Consider the following 14,685-nt stretch of genomic DNA (forward strand, 5'->3'; position numbering starts at 1 on the left):
CCCATATGCTGATACATATACAGGTAAAGAAATGAACATGATGCCGTCAACTCATGCCATTTATGTCATTCATGACAATTATGCGATGACATGCATGTCATGTCATTCAGTCGATGCATGTCCTGTGATTTCATTCATGTCATGGATATCCTGATACATAAATTGTTAAAAATGGACCTGACATGAATGACAGTCATGTCATGACATGAATGATGTGACATGCATGGCATGACATCAATATTATAAATGAGTAGGCTTGTGGGAATATTCGATATTTTCTAATAGCTGAACGAATAATGCACTATTCGATATTCGCTTCAATTCGAATTTTGTTATTCGGAAATTTCAAAGTATTCGGCTCGAACGACTAGCCACACGCGGCAGGGAGAAGGCATTTTCGGAAGTTTCGGTTTTGGATTCAGTAATACTTTTCCCAATCCAATCCAAGCCAAACCAAGCCAGGTGAACAGAACTATACTCAGAACAAAGGCGTACAAAAACGCATCTTGTCGGCATGGTGGTATGATCGATTGCGTTTAGTGGGCGACTCTGTCTCTGCCACGGCGGCATTTGATCAATCCCAGCCACCTTAGACCACTCCATAGAGCACCATGGGGGACTTGCATGCGGCCAGCAATCCGATTTGCAACTTTTTTGTAATGATTTCACTGGGAACCAAAGCTCGATGTCTTAAATGCAAGGCAGCCCTGAAGACCCCGACAAGTACGACAACAACCCTAGCAACGCATTTAAGGAGACACCCGGACTTGCACAAGGACTACCAAGAGGAGCGGGACGCACGCGAAAGGCCATCCAAGCTCAAGGGGTCAAGCAAGGCAAGTGGTCAACAGCCACCTATAGCTGACAGTTTCAAGCCGAAAATAAAAGCGTCGGCCCCAAAAGCCCAACAGATGACAAAAATGATAGCTCGGTTCGTAGCTCGTGGTATGCACCGCTACAACATTGTCAAAGAACCGGGTATCCTCGACATGATGAAGTTCGCTATGCCGGATTATGCCATGCCGTCTCGGACAACGTTCTCGAGAGCCATTATTCCGGACCTCTATGCATCAAGCAAAGAGAAGGTGAAAAAGAAGCTCGGGGACATTTTCGCAAGTGGAGTGGAGTCTCTTTCAATCACAACTGATGGTTGGACATCGCGGGCAAATGACAGCTACGTTTGTGCAACTTGTCACGTCATAGACAGTGACTTTGTGCACCACGTACGTGCATTGGCTTGCACGGAGATGACACTGCAGAAAACCTGGAGCTATTTATTGCAGGTGTCATCGAGGAGTAGGAACTTCCAGCCCACGATACCGTGCCGATCTTCGTCGTTACAGATAATGGAAGGAACTTTACTTCTGCAGTAGCACGGTCGTCCTGGAGTGGTGTGCAGTGTTTCGGACACACCCTTCAGTTGTGTGTCAGTGATGCCAAATGAGAAGTGTCAGCATTTTTGCAGCTCTGTGCTAAGGCCAGAGGGATTGTGGCTAAATACAAACAGAGTGCCAAGGCCCAAGGATGGCTTCAGGAAATTCAGAGAAACATGCAGCTGGACCCTCTCGATGTTATACAAGACGTCCCGACGCAATGGAACAGTGAGCATGCCATGATGGCCAGGCTCGTGAAGCTCCGTACAATCATCACTGTAGAACTTTCAGAATCTGACGCAGTTCCAAACTTGAAAACAAGTGAGTGGGAGCTTATGAATGCAGCAGTGCAAGTCTTGAAGCCACTTGACCATGCCACAACTGAACTGTCTGGCGACAGATATCCCACGCTGTCGCAAGTCATTCCCCGGTTGCAGTGTACCGCGGTAGTTCTAGCTGAACATGTTTCCGAAGGTGGTGAGGCAGCATTGCTTGCCTCAAGCCTTTTGCGTAGCACCAAGACGAGGTTCCCTGATATCAAGATGTCACGCCTTCCTGCATTGGCAATGTTGGCCGATCCTAGATACAAAGATGTCTGTTATGCTGAACGACCCGCAAAGCAATGGGCGCTCACTCTACTCACAACGGCAGCAGAAGAGACTGTGCCAGTTGATCAACATGGTACAGCAACAAGTGAGGACAGCACCTGCTCTGCAGACCCATCAGGGGACTCTGTGTGGAGTGCTTTTACACACTTCAGTTCGCGTGCACATCATCAAGCCGTACAATCTCGGATGAGGTTGCTGGGTACTTGAAGGCCCCCCTTCTTTCCCGGTCCGAAGACCCCCTTGTGTGGTGGAAAAGCAAGGGCAGCCGCCTTTACCCAACCCTGGTTGCAGCTGCCCGTAGGTATCTTTCGATACCAGCCACCCAGACAAGAAGTGAAAGGCTTTTTTCGACTGCAGGAGCCATTGTAAGCTGTAGAAGAGAGCACCTCAAATCCCAGCATGTGGAACAGCTAGTGTTTTTGCACGAAAATTTGTAGATTTTCGTAAATAATCAAGTTCACTTTCCCTGAATAAATCCCAGACCTTAGCCCTCTGCCTCTTTTTTTTCTTTACTTGCTGCTATTGGAAGTATTCGCTTCGAAATTATTCGAGAAGAATTACTATTCGCTTCGAATTCGCTTTGAACCAAAAAAGCACTATTCGCACAAGATGTCATGACATAGCAATCGCCACCCGCGTGCGGGTCACCACCACGGCCCCGGCTACAGTCACCCTGCGTGAGATACTTCGCACCGACTTATCATACTTTGGTGGTTCTTCTAGCCAATATTCACAGCTATCTGCTGAAGAAAGACGCTGTTGAAGCCTTCCTAAATGATAGCAGTACAGACATAGCAATATTTACTGAGTCCTGGCTAACTTCTGATATCTCGAATGATGAGTTGCGACACGATGTGCGATCTTTCACGGTGTACAGGCACGACAGAATGGGGCGGAGGGGTGGCGGTGTGCTTGTTTTCGTGAGGTCGAGTGTGCCCTCTTTCTGCGTCTTACCAATCAGTAACCATGAGATTGTTGCTCTGAAATTAACACTGCCTTCCAGTACAATCATTTTAATTGCATGCTATCGTGCCCCGGACGCCGACATTTCATTTATTAACCAACTGTATTCTATCCTACTGGATCTTCAGGCCCGCTATCCCCGCACGAGGTGCTTACTTTGTGGCGATTTCAACTTCCCTGACATTAACTGGCTTGACTTATCGGCGCACAGTGGCCAACCGAAAGAGTTTATTAATTTAGTTCTTACCTTCAACCTTACACAAATAGTTGACATGCCAACCCGCCAAAACAATACTCTTGACCTTGTTCTTGCTTCGAACCCTGAATCCATTCAGTCATTATCATGCATTCCCGGTTTCAGCGATCATTGCTCCTTATTGTTCAAACTGTCCGTACCCATCCCTACTCGTCAACCATCTGTAGAATATATCCGAGAATATAAGAAGGCTGACATTCAGAATATTATCATCAAGCTGGACAAGTTTTTTCATTACTTCCGCATGTCCTCCACTTCCAGAACAGTAAATGAAAATTGGCTGCTTTTCAAACTAAAATTGTTATCCCACGTTGACCGATATGTGCCCCTTGTTCGCATTCGAGGCGATGCCAGCAGACCCTGGTTTTCTGATGCCCTCAGAAAACTCTCAAATAAAAAAAAACGACTCTTCCGGGCAGCAAAACATTCGGCTAGTGCTTTGCGTTGGGAAAGGTATTTCTCTTGTCTTCACGATTACACAAAACTTTTGCAATGCTCAAAAAGAAAATTTTGTCATCTGGATTTACAGGACATTATTTGCTCCAATCCAAAAAAATTCTGGAAACTTTTAACTCCCGCCACTAAGTCGTCACATAATATCTCATTGGTTAACAATAACGGTTCTGAAGTTCCACCAGACAAACGCAGTGATGTAATGAATTCTTACTTTTCCTCAGTTTTTACTAATGAACCAACCTTAGATATCCTTCCCCTATCTAAGTTTCCGTTTTCACAGATGCCGCCTGTTATCATCACCACACATGGTATCATAAAACTTATTGAAAAGCTTAAAGTTTCAAGCGCCCCTGGACCAGATAATATATCGTCTAAGATACTGAAATGCACCAAGGACATATCAAGCCAGTTTCTGCAAACAATATTCGTGCAATCGATTGCTACCGGCTCAATTCCAGACGACTGGAAGCTGAGCAGGGTAGTACTGGTTTTTAAAGCAGGTGACCGTTCTGATCCTTCTAACTACCGACCGATTTCACTAACATGCATTGCTTGCAAACTACTGGAGCATATAATATATTCACAAGTTGCATCTCACCTTGAATCCAACAGCTTCTTTTTTCCCAACCAGCACGGCTTCAGACCCGGTTACTCATGCCAAACCCAACTTTTCCATTTCACAACCGATCTTCACCTAAATTTATATTCCTCATTTCAGTCAGACATCACATATCTCGACTTCTCGAAAGCTTTCTATCGTGTACCCTATCAGCGCCTTTTAGCCAAACTTTCATGCTTGTGTCTTGATCCGCTGATATTAACATGGATCCGTTGTTTTCTATCCGGTCGTTGTCAATTCACTGTTCTCGATAATGATCATTCGCCCACAACTGAAGTTCTTTCTGGTGTCCCGCTGGGCTCGGTGCTAGGTCGACTTTTTTTTAAAATCTTCATAAACGATCTTTCTTCCAGCATTTCATCGTGCATTTGTCTTTTCGCAGATGACTGCGTCTTGTACCGCCGCATAACCACATCCAACGATCAGTTATTGCTTCAAAATGACTTAGACAGAATTGAAGACTGGTGTTCGACATGGCTAATGAAGCTGAATGTATCAAAGTGCAAATACATGCAGGTAACACGCAAGCGCACTAACCTCAGCTCGCATATTCGTTGTACTCAACCACCCTTTCCCAAGGTGAATCTTACCGTTATCTTGGAATTCACATCACCAGCAAACTCACCTGGTCCGAGCACATCACGAAGATTGCAGCTGATGCATCGAAATCACTTGGGTTCATCAGACAGCACCTCAGCTTCTCCCCTCCCTCTATTCGCAGTCTAGCCTACAAAACTTTTGTCCGAACCAAACTAGAATTTCGCTTCCCAATTTGCAATCCACATCAGGCTTACCTAATCGATAGCCTAGAAGCCATTCAAAACCGTGCAGCCTGACATATTTCATCCGACTACGACACCCACTCCAGTGTTACCCATATAAAATTATCGCTTGACGTCGAGCCTCTGATGCACAGATGAAAAATCGCCCATTTGTCATTATTTCATAAGCTATACTTCTGTTTTCCTTCGCTTCAGGACTCTCTTCTTCCACCTCTCCGAACATCACGCCGTCTTTTCAACTTCATGAGCATTCTGCATCTGCGCGGCTCCTCTAACGCATTTAACAAGTCAATGCTGCCTCTTGCAATTGAAGAATGGAATTCATTACCAGACCATAATGTAATAGAACGCGATCCATATAAGTTCCGGCAGTTGCTGACATCCTATTTGAAAACATGATGTGAAAATTCTTGCTTGCTTCTGTTTGCCTCTGTTTAATTTACTGTTGCTATTTTTTTTATACTTGTTAATGCTCATTTAAAAGGTTTTTGTACTTTTTATTCTGTATATATCCTGCTAATCACTGATTGTGACAATGTTTGACAGTGGCCTACGTTGTTACCATGATGGTCATTGCATCGTTATTCCAGTTTTGTAATCGTACTCTTGCCTCTGATTGTCGTGTACTACCTGCGCTCCAGCAGGGTGGCATGCATAAGAAGATCCCGGCATCTCTGCAGCAGAACACTGGGTGGCAGTTGCATCCATTCAAACGATGATAGGAAAGTTAGTTTTTTACAAGCGCTGGTTTCCGAACGCCAGGCAGCGGCGCGTCACCTCCTCATTCCTCCTGAAGCTCGTACTGGGCTTTCATTGCCCTTCTCCTCTTACCAGGCCACTTAATCAGACATCGAGACCTGCTCTTTGCTGGTGCACATTGTGTCCGAGTATGACAAAGCTGCCCTGAATTCCACTATGGCAGTGTCATCACAGCTTGGCCAAGGCGAGCAGTGCACCACGCCACTTGTCCGTATGGCTATAAATGGGCCTGCAGGTTGTGCTCCAGTTTCGCTGTCAAGTCATCCGTTTGTGTCCTCCAAGTGATACCACATGCTGCCATCACTAAGCATTTAGTTTTTGCATTTCTTACCAGTCTTGTGCCTCGATGCTGCTCTTTCACATGAATTTGATCGTTCATAGAACTCATGCAATCATCATTACCCTCATTGTCTTCTTGCTGCCATCACACACACACTCTCATGATAATTCTAGTTCACTGTACTCGCATCACACACGCGAATACTGGATTTACACAAACACATTGGTAAACCTGGTAATGCATTCTGGAACCCCAAACAATGCTGCATAGCCAGCTGCCTGCAAAATTCTTTGCATAATGTCGATTCCTACAGTGCGTGGGATCTGCACAATTTTTTCCTAGTCGGTTTTGCTATCAGCAAACCTGTGACAATAAAATTATCATTAGCATAGCTCTTATAAGAATTTGGTCATCCAAAATTTCACCATTCAGCTAGATTAAGTCGAGGATGAACTTACAACTGCTCGAATGCATTAGCCATTTAAGATAAATAATTTGAAGCTAATTACCATAGCTTTGTATGCATGTAGCTGCACAAATTGCTCCTTATCGAGAGGCTTCCAATATGGAAACTTGTATGGTAAACATAAGGTCACCTTACATTGCCCTAATGTGAAAAATTTGGTGCAGATAAAGAAACACACCCTGTATACTATAGCTGCGACATATGAAGTTAATGTTATGTTCAGTCACATATTGTTCTGTATGTTTTGTTGGCCATGTGTGATGCACTATTTTTTAGTCACAAGTGTAGGTAGTGTGAAAAATGACTCCAGCTTCCACAATGGTGCCTGCTAAGTGTGAAACTGAGTACAGCTGTGATGTAGTCTATATGTTTGTGAGCAGCAACAATTTCACTGGTTAGGTGGTCTGTTATTCTGGTGAACTATTCACAGGTCCTGCTATGAATTAAGTTTAACAGATCAGGTAAAAACAGAATAAGAGAATTGTCAGGAAAAGGCCTGCTTGTTTCCTTTAGCATGTAGCACTGCACTTCAATTTATCAGCCTTATCTAGGATATGCAGGATATATTACAGTGATCCTGTAGATAGCTACCCTCCATTGGTGGTCGTTGTCCATCCATCTACGCGTTGCGTTGACACGAAAATATTTCCGTCTCTAGTTTCTCGTGAATGCTCTGTAGCTCTCAATATAATGTAAGTATCTTGGAAAATATCATACTGAAATTGGATGTTACGACAATTCTATCATTACGCCAAGTTTCATTTATTTTTCATAATCACGTAGTTCACTGTGAAGTTGTAAATATTGTGGAATTCTCGTCTGCGATGCAGTGGTACTTGCACACGTCACTGCTTCATAAAAGAATAAGAATAACTTGTTCAATAGTCAAAATATGTATTCGTTGTTTGTGTCCTTCAATAATAATAATAATAATACCTATATATATACATAGATGTGTCAATTGAGGTAAAACACACCACAGCTTCGCTGCTCATCCTTCTTCACAGATTAAAAGGGCTGATGAATTTTTTTTTCCATGACGTACATCTAGGTTCTTCCAGATTGTAATCAGTGGTAGGCAGTCCTAATGACATGCTATGTTTGTGAAAAAAAAAAAAAAAGTTACTGAGAAAAGTACAGTAGGCATTAGTGTGAGCCTTAGGCACCCTTGAGTAATGTCTCTTTTTCAGCTTACACAGCTGGGGTAAAAGCTCCTTTTCTTAGAAGTTGATTTGCTCAGCCAGTTCACATCACAGTTTCATTGTTTCACCTTTACTTATTTTCAAATTTCAGGGCAACACTGCATCTAGTTTGACCTGCTCACAACTGCACAAGCGAGCTGAGCGGGTAGGATGCCTGCTGCTTGAAAAGGGAAAATTGAACACAGGAGATCATGTGGCACTTATATACCCACCTGGTATCGATCTCATCTGTGCATTCTATGGGTGCCTTTATGTTGGTAAGACAATCTACAGACTGAACCATGAAGTGAGAAGGGCAAAAATCCCAATGCAGCTGGTAAAGCAGTTGAACTAATGTTGAGCAGTACCTGAGTGGTGTTGAAATTTAGCACACACATCTACCAATAGCCTCACTGCAGTGTGCATGTTGTGTCTGTTACCAGCTGCAGGTAATGATTGAATGCACTTCGATGACACTTCTGTTGCACGCTCATTGGTGCGTTTCGTGATGTTAGCATGATACAACTGGCCAATAGGCACTGTTCTCGTGTGCTAGTCATTTTTACTTCCTGCACTGTACATGTGGGGGCGGCATCTGGAAGTTATTTTTGAGGAACTGTGTTTAATGCATTAGCCGCAGAGCCCGCCATTTTTTATTGCTCATTGGAACACATAATGCCGGCAGCATTGTGTACCAGTGTGTGCAGCAGATTTGTGTACGCAAAATTTTTCTGTGTGTACAGTCGAAACCCGCAATAACGAAATCCTGCAACAATGAAGTTCTCGCGACAATGAAACATTTTCGTATCCCCGGTGAATGCCCATAGCATTCAATGCATTCCATACCTCCTGGCAAAGAAATGTCGCTGTACTGCAATCCCGCATCAGCGAAATTTGCCAGAACATAACTCTGCATATTACCTACTTGCGTAAGGCTAGCAGGCTCCAAAATGTGCTCAAATGTGATTGTTTTTCACTAAAATTGCTTAAAATACCACCACATTACACTTGCGTTCACAAGAACAACCAAGCACCGAAAGCGATCAGTGCGCTGGAAACACGGCATGGCCACCATCTTGTTTGTTGATCGCCCGTTTGGAGCGGCACGCATGTTGCTACCGACATGTGACGACAATTTTTACACGCAGATCATAGATTGTTATTCGAAATGCACATTCACTTTGCGTTTTCCGCAGCTGACGACTCAGTGAGGCCTAGGCCAATTGCGTGAGGCGAAACTAAATGCAAACTGATCACGCATTTCGAACAACAATCACTGATTGCGGCAGTGCACTGCTTAATATGCACCTCGGTTAGAAAAATGCAGCACAAACAAGAAAATCCACGCCCCGTCGACATGGAGTTGTTTATGGCGCTTGAGATGGCGGTCGCAGCATATGGAGTGTCACGCATTGGACCATGATTGAGCGATCATCCGGGAATACGCATCCCTTGCTTCAAGAACGCTGGTTTTGTTGCCACTTGACAGGCATCACGTGCCGATTTGGTGCTGGATGTAGATTTGCACGAAAGGGCCGTTATCTCGATCATTTGCCTTCGGGTACACGAGATACAATCACTTTTGCACTCGCCACCGGACAAGTCGGCGCCTACGGGCAAAAGCGTGCGCTGGAGAAATGCTGCTGCATGCGCTGTTGCTCTGCGTCTGGTGCTGAGTTACGCAAAATCTCGCAAAGGTGATCGCATCTCTGAAAGCAATTGACCGAGAATACTGTGCCATGGCAGTACTGCCACTGCTGGTCGACGCATGCGGCGCACTTCATACTGTCGGCGATGCGGTTCTATATCCTCGAGCAAAGCTTGCCAAAGTAGGCTAACAGAATTCTGACAGTAAATTTTTGTTCTGCGATGCATTACCTATCTGTGCTGTCTCTTTTGACAACAACGAAATTCTCGTGAAAGCAAAGTTTTTCGCATTCCCTGCCAATTTCGTTATTGCGAGGTTCAACTGTAGTGCTTCATCTAAACAGGTGAGCTTCATGGCCAAATTTCTTGCACCACATGAGCTCATGTGGCTACACAGCAGCCATATCTTTTGTGATCACCTTCAGAGATATCACTCATTGCATGGTGATCGGCTATGCTAGTGGTAGCGGATATGATAAAAGGAATGGCACACCTTTGATAAGTGATATTTTCTCCTCATGTAGTTCTCAAGTGCATTGGTAGGCTACGTGATTGCACATAATTGAGTGACATTTGAGTCTTGGGTTTCTGCACATGCTCAGCATATCATTTTAGTACTGTGTTCCTTTCTCCCAATTCATTGTCCAGCTGGCACTAGTCAGTCCACTAAATTAGGAAAACCTCATTTTTGTCTGGATTTATTGACTGGATAACTAATCACTTAAGCAAGCTTCAGTTTTCTAAAGCTATTTAAGATTGATTGATTAATATTTCTAGACTGTTTGCCATTTTTCAGTGACTAACGCTAAAAGTTAACGTACCCCTTATGTTGACTCAATTTGCTTTTCATTTTGGGCTGGCTATCTCTGGCGGAATTACAGTGTTCCAGAAGAGAATGTAGCCATACCACTAAGGGAAGCTAAACAAAAAAAAAAACACTAATTGGAAGTAAAATACCCAATTTCTGCCTTGCTGCCCAAGAAGACAAAGGTTACTTTTGAAAATTTTGCATATCCACATTTAAAGTGACCTTATTTAATTTCAGTGCAAGTAATTGCCCAAATATTGCACAAACGGTTTGGTGATGCAGAAATTTGTATGTCTTAGTTGACATGTTTTCATGGCATGCCTTATAATCATATCATGATTCTGGCATGTAAAATCCCAGAATTTAATTTTAATTAAACATGTCTTCAAGTTTTGATGCCACATAAGTTCAGAAATTGCTTTTCTTACCTAGTCTCAGTTAAGCCTTTTCTTAGTGAAACAAGTGCATGAATTGAAAAAAAAATATGTTGAAAGCACACTCACATGGCTGTCCTTATCCCCACAACCCAGCTGTGCACCACTTCAGAGAGGACCAGCATCAAAGAACTTATTTTTTACACATGCAGGTGTGGTTCCAGTGACAATCAGACCACCACACCCGCAGAACCTGCAGACTACCTTGCCAACTGTTCGAATGATTGTTGATGTCAGCAAGTCTGTGATTGTTCTTTCAACAGCACCTGTCACCAAGCTCCTGCGATCAAAGGTAATAAACAGTACAATGATAGAGTTCACTTGTTGCACACTGCAGCTTTGCACATTTTTTGCTGTAAGACAGCGATTACTATGGCAAGCCATAACTTTTCAGCACTGAAATTGCAGCTCTTCATCAGTATTCTGTTTTTTTGTGCCTTCATTACATGCAGATAGTGCATGTCCCAGCCTGAAAGGTTTGACATGAGCTCGTCAGTGTGAAGGATAAACTGAAGAAACAAACATTTGCTTATGTGGTGTATGCAGCTCCGTGCACAACCTGTTTGTAAGCTTACATCAGCAAAAGTGAAAATTGAAAGACAGCTGAAACAACAACAAAAACTCTTGTGTTGTATGCCAGATATATGCTTGGCGGAATTTGCTGGTAGTTGTTTTAGTGCTCGCACGGTCTGCATCTTATGATGTGGCATCTTATATTTTGAAATGTTTGCTTGAGACCTACTGAAGCAATTTACGTTGACATGGTTAGAGGTTCTGGTGTTACTGAGGCGGACGTAGCACCCAGTGTGATGTGTGGGCATGTGTTTTAGCCTACAGTCAGCCTCGGAGATCAGTTGGGTATTTCTTAGAATTTTTTTCATGAATGTATCCTTATGCAACATTCTCCTTGTAGTTCTAAGCTGTGGTTTAACAGCAATGAGTACTGTAGTTATGAAACATACACAGTGATGGTAACAGCATGAGTACTTTGCTGCTCTGGAATAAGTTCTACTGTTGGCTTTGACAAGCGTTCAAATTGTTATCTGCAGATATATTGCATGAATACCTCATTCATTGGGCGCAATTTTTTGTTACAAACAAAATAGTTGCAGTTAGTGTTACAGTCGAAACCACTTATAACAATACCAGTTTTAACAATATATCGAATATAGCAATCAGCAGCCAATGCACCATCAACTTTTGTATGTGTTCTATGATAAAATAAACCGCTTACTACAGTGCTCCTGTGCCACGTTTTTGGTTATAACAATTAAATATGGCTACTGGGTGTGCACGCCGAAAGGAAAAAGAATGCAGAATCTTCATGGAAAAAAAACAATGCGAGCCACTTCGGTACTCGCCTTTGTGTCGCATCGCTGGCCTTGTGCATCCCTCTCCCGTCTCCCTTCCACCCTCTTGCCATTGCCGGAGGGTGGAAAGGAGATGGAAAGGGCGACGAAGGCATGCCGTGCGGGGTGCGTGGCAGAAAGGCAGGTGTGGTGAAGCAGCCAGTGCTTTTTTTTTCTTCTCCTGGATTTCGTGTTCCTTTTCCTTTCACTGAAGACACTCAGTAGCCAGATTCAATTGTTATAGCCAGTAATGTGGCATGGGAACATTATAGAAAGTGATTTATTTTACCATAGAAAACACACAAAAGTTCACAGCGCTAGACCTGCTCATTGTTACATCCGAGTATGTTACAATCATTATGCTATAAGTGGGTTCAACTGTACTTATCTCTGTCTAATTGAAATGTATGGATGTTTGTCTCCTCTGCTTTTTTCATGCAAACCAGTCAACCAATTATCGGGTATAACAAGTGGATTTTCTTGGCACTTGAATGTTGTCATAAGTGGTTTCATCTGCAACAGCATATTATACAGTGTGAATCAAACTTGTCCACGAGTGGTCAAGCAGCTGCCTGTGGACAGCGCTAGCCTTTGAAGCAGCTACATAGCGGCATTCATTGGGTTATAGATCTAAATGTGTTTTGTCTGTAAAGCATGGACTGAGCATACTACATGATCGTGCGTGGTCTTAGTGCGGTGTTAGCCAGGGTTAATTTCTTTTTCTTTTTTTAATTTCTTTTTTTTTCTATTTTTTTTTTTTCCTTCTTGCGAAACATGGTGATCAAATCGGCCGATTGGCTACTCTATACAAGCGTGTTTCAACACTGTACAAACCACAAGGGGATGAAATAAAATTTAATTCTGGGATTTTATGTGGCAGAACTGCGATCTGATTACGCATGCCATAGTGTGGGCATGCACTTATGTACATAAGGGGTTCAAAAATGATTTTTCTGTTAGGTCTTGTACAGCCCGTCTGCGGCACACTCGCCCGTTTTGCGGAAATTGTGTCTGCACAAATAGCAGTCGTAATATTTTTATTTGATCCCTATTGGATATTACTGCTTTGCAGGGCAAACAAGCATGCTGGAGCATAAAGTTGGCTTACAAATTGTAGTGATCGTTGTATTGAGCCTGCTATTGGCCTCATAATGGAGGCTTAACATAAGAATAGCTGAGTAGACTTGAAATGCATGAGAATCATGCTGGTGGCAGACGCAGATATTCTAATTTGGCGCTTATAGATGTTTTGGGATTGAATTCAGTTGGCCATGCCAAGCAATCAGCTGATGACATTTCTTCTAATCCAGTCCAATCCAATTTTTAATCGACAGATGCCACTGCTCTTCGAGAGGAAAACAAGGCATCCAAAATAGTTCACAACAAACACATCGCTGCTGGTGATGCATGTCGCATGTTTGTGTAGTTGAGAGAAATTTCCACCTACTATGTTACTGCTGCATTCAAAGGCTACACAGTAGTTTTCCAATGACCTTGTATGAACTGACATCGCATAACTTTTTTTGAGAATGAGCTAAAACATCTTCGTATCGTTATGCAGCATGTGGCAGCAACGTGTTCAAGCAGTGCCACATCGGCTTGCACAATGCAGAGAGGAGGAAAAGCTGGCGACACGCTGGTTGCCATACTTTTCTCCTCGCTCGATAAAAGGTCTAACCCTCAGTTCCTCCCTGAGCTCGCGCGAATTTCATATCTTCAGTGACCTTGAATGCATGCCATGCACATCCTCAGACATGCTGTGAGACGTAAGTAGGTCAGAAACATTTGTGGGTAGAGAGCACAAGCACAACAGAAGCTTAGAGTTTCAGCAGCAGTACACTGGCTCAATGTATGATGAAAATTATGAAATAAACAGCTCACCTGCAAAAGCAAGTGCTAAGTTTAAATGATGCTGTAGATTATGTTTAGTGCCAGCAGTGCTTGTATCCTTTTTTAAGATTATTGCTCTCCCTTTCCAGGAAGCGAGCAATGTAGTGGATGTCAAGTCCTGGCGAATGATTCTGGAGACTGATGACTTACCCAAAAAGAAGCTTAGTAGCATTTATCGAGCCCCAACACCGGAGATGATTGCTTATCTGGATTTCAGTGTCAGTACTACTGGCATGCTTGCTGGAATAAAGGCAAGTCATACCTTAGTGCTTCATGAGAAGCATCCTGAAGCTGTCAAATAAGTTGCTTCAGCCAACCTTCATTCAGTGGGTCAAAAAATTATTTGCATACTTTGGCACTTTACCTTGAGATGCAGTAATAATAAACCTGCATAATGGTTTATATGAAGTTTTTCAAATTAACTTTCTTTTTTTTAATCTTATTGAAATGTGTGGTAGTTCTAACAGAATTGCATGTGTTTACACCAAATTATTGAAAGCGTGTTCACTGTGGACACCACTTAGTATGAAAGGTAAACCTACAAGCCATGCGACTGCATGGATAAGCAGAAATGGTGATGCTCTCTTTTCTCTCGTTTAAGCTATGACAAAAGGTATGCAAGTGTTAAAACAGCTGCGTTACAATAGCTTCTTTGGCTTAACTACCTATGACAAGCTCATAACTAGATAGATAGTTAAAATTTGGAGAGGACCCTCTTCAGCTCCAAGATTGAAGTCAGCAGGAATTCTACCTGTCCATGGGGAAACAAAAGTTGGCCCTTTGTGTTCCACAAGTGTATGATTAGTGCAACCAA

At 43.0% G+C, this 14,685-nt stretch overlaps 1 protein-coding gene across 1 annotated transcript in view; it reads left to right on the forward strand.

Annotated features, from left to right (window-relative positions):
• Positions 1-14,685, forward strand: part of DIP2 (disco-interacting protein 2) — a 193,013-nt gene that overhangs the window by 151,811 nt on the left and 26,517 nt on the right. The window contains 3 exon segments of the mRNA XM_050194228.3: positions 7,856-8,021; positions 10,785-10,924; positions 13,961-14,122. Of these exon segments, the coding sequence (XP_050050185.1) occupies positions 7,856-8,021; positions 10,785-10,924; positions 13,961-14,122 (468 nt within the window).

The sequence above is a fragment of the Dermacentor andersoni genome, chromosome 1 (genome assembly GCF_023375885.2).
Source record: "Dermacentor andersoni chromosome 1, qqDerAnde1_hic_scaffold, whole genome shotgun sequence".
NCBI classification, from domain to species: Eukaryota; Metazoa; Arthropoda; class Arachnida; order Ixodida; family Ixodidae; genus Dermacentor; species Dermacentor andersoni.